Source organism: Synchiropus splendidus, chromosome 1, assembly GCF_027744825.2.
Source record: "Synchiropus splendidus isolate RoL2022-P1 chromosome 1, RoL_Sspl_1.0, whole genome shotgun sequence".
In the NCBI taxonomy this organism is placed as follows: Eukaryota; Metazoa; Chordata; class Actinopteri; order Syngnathiformes; family Callionymidae; genus Synchiropus; species Synchiropus splendidus.
The window spans coordinates 5,690,479-5,697,436 of record NC_071334.1 but is presented as its reverse complement, the minus strand read 5'-3'; the positions used below and the strand labels follow the sequence as shown (position 1 = coordinate 5,697,436).

Below are 6,958 nucleotides of genomic sequence, written 5' to 3'. Positions count from 1 at the left end.
AACATTCTGTTGAATGACGAGGCAAAAAAAAGTCTTAAAGGAATATCAGAAAATTAAATAGTCAACTAGTGCGTGGGCTCCTTTTATACGGGGTCTTTTTGCAATGGGACATGAGGAAATATTTGAAAGTACATGAGTAAAAGTTCCCCAAAACCACAGATGAAGAGCCATGGCTTTGAGCATTGCCAAGTGCTGTTCTGGTGTTTTAGTTCTGCACTTCCTCCAGGACTGTCACTGTGCTCTTGTTGCATACTTTGGCTTTTTATTTTATTTTTTTTAAACTCTTTATTTGACAATTTCACACCGGTATACACATACGTGGAGGTCAGAACAAAAACCAGATGAAATCAAAAACAAGAGGTGAAGGAATAGCGACAAATAAAATGTATAAAAACACCAAAGGGGCTCAACATCTTAAATAAAGCTGAATGGCAGGACTGTGGTGACTACAGTCTTGTGTCCGTCGTGTCCTCTCTTTCTTCGCACACACACACACACACACAACATTTGTTCTGTTGAATTATACATGGTGCACTTCTCAAGAGGGAAAGTGTTCCGTGTCTTACATTTCCCTCGCAACATTTGTCCACTGTGTGATGTTTCAGTTTTGGACACGTTTCTTGGAATAGATCTTTTTGCAGGAATGAGCAGCGCTTTGCTCAGCTACACATCATCCTCCATGAGACCAAAGAGAGGTAGTTTGACATCATGTTGATGTGAATATTCCTAAATGCTTTTCCCATTTCTCTTTAGCATATAATGTTATTTTCTGAAAGTTGGAGAGAGTGATATAGTCTGGAAATTATTCTGTTAATATGTTGTTTGTATGATTTGAGAAATATTTCGGTCGTTCCATTTCTATGTTGGGTTGAATATGGTTTTATTCTCTTATCGTGATAGTCTTTCATTTGTAAGTACCTGAAGTAGTCATTGTCTTCAGGTTGGAACTCTCCCTTCAGCCTTTCATTGTTCAGCTTTTAACACGTCTTACGACGGCTCCTGACATTTTATTTCGGTTCATATAAACTTGCTGAATCTTGCTGCTCTCACCACTGTACTGCTGCCACATGTCACATGATCAAGAGCGTAAAACTCGGCACGGTGTATTTATCCCCTATATACAGCCATTCAGCTATAAATGTGGGAGATACAGGAAGTGTGAGACAAGCCTCTCACACCAACAGTGTGCAGCCCTGTGAGTGTTGCGTTTACTCCTGACACTTTTTAGACCCCTCCCACTTTCAGTTTAAACCTGTCTGAACGCGGCCTGGTTCGTTGTGAAAGGACTCAGAGAGGGAGAGTTGGCCGATGTGACAGTGCCTTCCAAACAGTGACTCCATCCCCTCCTTCACTGCAGGAGGCCTGGACGTCATCCTGATGCCCGGCCTGGGCTTCGACCGCTCCGGGAAGCGGCTGGGCCGAGGGAAGGGCTTCTACGACACCTACCTGGAGCGCTGCATGAGGCACCCCAGGGGGAAACCCTACACCATCGCGCTGGCCTTTAAGGAGCAGCTCTGCCAGGACGTCCCAGTGGACGACAACGACGTCCTGATCGATGAAATTCTCTACGAGGACCTTCAGTAGCCGCTGGGCAGCATCAGCGGTTACCGATTATTACAGCCGATATGTTGGATCACTGGTGCAACATGATGGTATTTTGTTAAGAAAAATAGTTCGGTTTGTAAGTGAATTCTGCTGTGAATCTCTTCTATGTGAAGAAACATTGTGTTTTCTTCCTTCTCAGTCTTTGGAATTTTCTACTATTTAATTCTAGAAAAGTATTTACTTTTTTTTAATCAACCTCTGGTCAATCGGTTCAAGAATTCATGCGCTTTTCTGTACTTGCACAGCTTTAGCTTCTTGAGCTTAGCTTTTAACTTCATACCATCTGTTTTATTGATGAAGCACAGGTCACACAACATTTCAGAGTGAAACAGTTTACACCCACAGAACACAGTGAAGCAGAGAAACACTGGCAGAGAAACAGGAGCTACTCACATGGTCAAAACAACCTTACCGTGTTCAGCGGTGGCTGGGTCCACAGGAAAGGGCCTCCTGAGCTTCTGTTTTTGGGGTCCCATCATGAAGTCTGTTGCAATGGTCCAAGCCTGATGTTGTAAAATCACAACTCACCCGTGAAATAAAACCTGTTTGAAAAAATCTCTCTACCTCTTTCTGTGTTTTCATCCTGAAAAAAAAATAAAAAATAATAATAATATATATATATATATATATATATATATATATATATATATATATATATATATATATATATGTATATATTAGTGGTGGAACTTTTAACAAGATAAAGTATTTTAATCGCCTTCAATCATTTTAATCTAATTTAATTTAATAGAACAGTTTGCTCTCCAGACAACAAGGAACCTGCTCCACTGATACACTGATGCACAAGACACGTGGCAGCTAGGATGAGAACAACAACAACAAACATGGAGGAATCCCTGAACAGAAGCAAACAAAAGCATCTGTTTGCTTTGGTTCAGGGAGGTTTTTCACTACACAATGACCAGGGTTTCCACCACTCTGAATGGACTTGACATTCTTATAACATTGAAATTCTTATACAAATATTTTCAAGACATTAAAAGAGCTTTAGTTTAAATAAGGTGATATAAAAACTTGAATATAGACACCATGGTGATTTATTGTGCTGTTGTCAAACTGCTGCAATATTTTGTTGTTTAAATGTATGGGTTCAGTATGTATGGGATTCAGTAATATACCTAATTCATTCCAATTGAAAAATGTGGCTTCTTGTGGCAAATAGTCTTATACCATTAAACTGCTATTAATTGAGATTAATTCATTCCAAATTCTCTAATTAATTAGATTTTTTTTAATCGAATCCCTCCCCATATATATATATATATATATATATATATATATATATATATATATATATATATATATATATATATATATATATGAATACATCTTTTGATGACAATATGTGACTTTCTATGCGTTGATTCGCCGCTATTTTACATCAAATAAAAATATCTTCTTGCACACGAGTCACGATGAAGACGGCAAAAAGATAATTCGCATCCGTAGCGCGTCATCAACACGTGGATTTGCGTTTGTTTATTACGAAAGCGGGCGCACAGATGGAATATTACTGAGTGTAATGGCGCACCCTTGTGGCGGCCTTCCGTCACTGCACTACCACTGTTGACAAGGTGTGAAGAGATTTGCTTTATTGTCGTCGTTCAGGAAGATTACGCTTTGAAATGTGGTGATTTTTAACATGTTATAATTGTCATCCTGGCCAGAAGAAGAGAAGTGATTTCAACCGTCTCTTTGATGAGACGTTGGGGGGAACCTCTCTCCTTCAGACGTGACAAGTGAACCTGCTGCGACAGAGTGGTCAGGAGAATGAGAGGGTCACGCCGCCGCCGCGCTCTCTGAGCTCAGTGATCTGGCTCCGCTTTCAGAAAGAAAGAAAAATCAATGCTGTCCATGGCTCCTCTTCTTATGGGGTCAGAGTCTCACTGGCAGGTTCAGGTTCCTCCAAGAAGAGCTCCTCATGATCTGCAGTGACCGGCTTTGACCTCCAGCCTCTGACTCAGTTCATCTCTGTGTGATGCTGTGACACACGGACATGTTTGTGGATCTGCCTTCAGACAGCGGTGCCACCCTGTGTGTTTGAGGTGACTGCAGAGATTTAAGAGTCTTTCCTGTCCGGCAAAGCCACAGCAAGTCAGCAGCCTCCACCTCAGCCTATCTTGATCATCCTCACAGCCACATCCATCCTCTACATCAGGGGTTCGTAACTATGGTTGGGCCGCGAGCGCCCCCTAGAGGGCCACTGAAAGTGTTTTGTTTTGCACCTCTGGGCCGTGGGACCCTCGGTTTTCATACATGAGCCACGTATGGTGGCAGTAGTGAGTCACTGCATTGACTTGACAGCTGCAAATCTGTGGTAGTTACCAACTATAAGAAACTAAAGAAAAAATGATAAAGAAAGTGATGGCGCCTATACAGTAAAAACCTGAAAGCAGTTTTTTAAAATAAAAATATTTCAGTTACACTTTACTTTTCTTATTTAGAGTTTATTTATTGTAAGGAAATATTTTATTATATTTAGACGTTTTATTATATTTATTTTATTCAAAATTTGTATTCATGATTCACAGTTAGCATCAAGTCTATATATATATATATATATATATATATATATATATATATATATATATATATATATATATAAATATTAGTAAATTTGACGAACATGACTTGCACCTGCTTCTGCTGCTGGTTGGACTTTTCTATGACAAATATCTTTGCGCTGATCACATGGTTTCATGTCATTTCACAAGGTTTGTTTACACTTGTGGTGAGTGAACACAAATAAAACCAATAGTTCTGTAATCACTGATCACAGTAATGAATGCGTACTATGCCTTGCATGGGACCTGGACCCATTTGTTCTGGAGACGGTGTTCCCCAGAGATCAGACAGGTTCAGACCCCCTGCTCTACATGTCCTCCCTTATCTCACCCTGGCACCTCATTGTACCAACAGAGAGGAAGCGCAAGTGAGGAACAACTTCTCCTACAACTGATGGTCCGTTGAAAACCTTCTCTTTTATATTGTGGAAACTAAAGCAATAAATGACACAGATGTTTTATGGAGAACAGATGCTGCAACCTACCCTCCATATATATATATATATATATATATATATATATATATATATATATATATATATATATATAGTGGGGCAAAAAGTATTTAGTCAGCCACCAATTGTGCAAGTTCTCCCACTTAAAAAGATGAGAGAGGAGGTAAAATAAGTATTTTGTCACCTACAAACAAGTAAGATTTCTGGCTCTCACAGACCTGTAGCTTCTTCTTTCAGACGCTCCTCTGTCCTCCACACCTGTCCACAACCTCAAACAGTCACACTCCAAACTCCACTTTGGGCAAGGTCAAAGAGCTGTCAGAGGACATTAGTAAGACAGTTGTAGACCCTCAGCAGGCTGGGAAGACTGAATCTGCAATAGGTAAGCAGCTTGGTGTGAAGAGGTCAACTGTGGGAGCAAGTATTTGAAAATGGAAGACCTTCAAGACCACCCATAATCTCCCTCGATCTGGGGCCCCACGTAAGATCTCACCCTGTGGGGTCAAAATGATAACAAGAACGGTGAGCAAAAATCCCAGAACCACACCTAGTGAAAGACTGCAGAGAGCTGGGACCATAGTAACAAAGGCTACCGTCAGTAACACACTACGCCGCCAGGGACTCAAATCCTGCAGTGCCAGACATGTCCCCCTGCTGAAGCCAGTACATGTCCAAGCCCGTCTGAAGTTTGGATGATCCAGAAGAGGATTGGGAACCAAAATGTTGTTCGGAGGACAAAGAATGCTGAGTTGCAGCCAAACAACACCATACCTACTGTGAAGCATGGGGGTGGAAACTTTATGTTCTGGGGCTGTTTTTCTGCAAAGGATCCAGGACGACTGATCTGCGTGAAGGAGAGAATGAATGGGGCCATGTATGGTGAGATTTTGAATGAAAACCTTCTTCCATCAGCATCATTGAAGATGAAACCTAGCTGGGTCTTTCAGCATGACAATGATCCCAAACACACCGCTCTGAGAGGCTTCACAAGAAGCATTTCAAGGTCCTGGAGTCCAGATCTCAACCCCATAGAAAATCTTTGAAGGGAGTTGAGAATCCGTGTTGCCCAGCGACAGCCCCAAAACATCACCGCTCGAGAGGCAATCTGCATGGAGGAAAAATACCTACAACAGTGTGTGGAAATCTTGTGAAGAGTGACAGAAAACGTTTGGTCTAGGGTATATCACAAGGTATTGAGATGAACTTTTGTTTTTGACCAAATACTACATTTTGTTTCTCATAGTTGAGGTGTACCTATGATGAAAATTACAGCCCTCTCTCATCTTTTTAAGTGGGAAAACCTGAGTAAATACTTTTTTGCCCCACTGTGTATATATATATATATATATATATATATATATATATATATATATATATATATATATATATATATATATATATAACTCAAATAAAATATATGAAAACAAAACAAAACAAAACAAAACAAAAAAAAAAATATATATATATATATAACAAAAATAGTCACATTTACAAACAAAATAAAACCCATCCAAAATCCATTTTTGACTGTTACAGATCAAATACACTACGATTTCACGCCCGATGAATGCCTTTTTAAAACGGCTGTGACATGTTCAATTATCTGTGAATTTGCTCAACGACCGCTCTCTGCCTCTCGACAGCTCATTTCTGCCCGGATGATTGAGCTCCACGAGCTGAAGTCTGGCCGAGAAGGGGGGCATAACTTGGTCTCATGAATATTGATGGAACATGCCAGATCAGTTCTTGTTGCATAAGGACACCAGATGGGACCCGAACCTGCTGCGTGAGTCAAGCTGAGATAATGGTGTTTATTAGCAATGCACTCCATACTGCTGTCGTCCTCATGCCACGCCACTACAGCATCTCCAAAGTCTGGATGCTGCTTCTCAGTCAGCCACCTTCTATACAATATATAAATGATCATAGTTTTTTTTTTTAATTACTCAAAAAAAACTATGATCAGGTACCTAGAAAAATCAATGAGTCACAAAACCTGAGTCGCCTCTGTTGCTGAAGCAACTTCTTTCTTTCTTTTAGTAGCTACTGCTGTGAGTCCAGACGCTGGGAGGGACCCAAGTCACAGGAGGCAGGAGCCAGTCAGATATTAACAACAATAAAACCAGAACGGAAAGCACTTAAACAGAGAGACAAAACACTATGAAGAGAAATAGTAAACCACAGAACAAAGCAGGAAACACGCGGAAACAGAGGAAGGAACAACACACCAACTCAGGCACCAGGGTTTCAGAGAGACGAGTCAAAAATGAGCAGACTTGCGGGAAGAGAGAGAACGACTGAGGAGAGCCACTT

The 6,958-nt window shown here is 40.6% G+C and overlaps 1 protein-coding gene across 1 annotated transcript in view; it reads left to right on the top strand.

Annotated features, from left to right (window-relative positions):
• Positions 1-2,144, top strand: part of mthfs (5,10-methenyltetrahydrofolate synthetase (5-formyltetrahydrofolate cyclo-ligase)) — a 5,146-nt gene extending 3,002 nt beyond the window's left edge. The window contains exon 3 of the mRNA XM_053885791.1: positions 1,358-2,144. Within this exon, the coding sequence (XP_053741766.1) occupies positions 1,358-1,584 (227 nt within the window). The 3' untranslated portion in view covers positions 1,585-2,144. The remainder of the gene's footprint in view (positions 1-1,357) is intronic.
• The last annotated feature ends 4,814 nt before the right edge of the window (positions 2,145-6,958 follow it).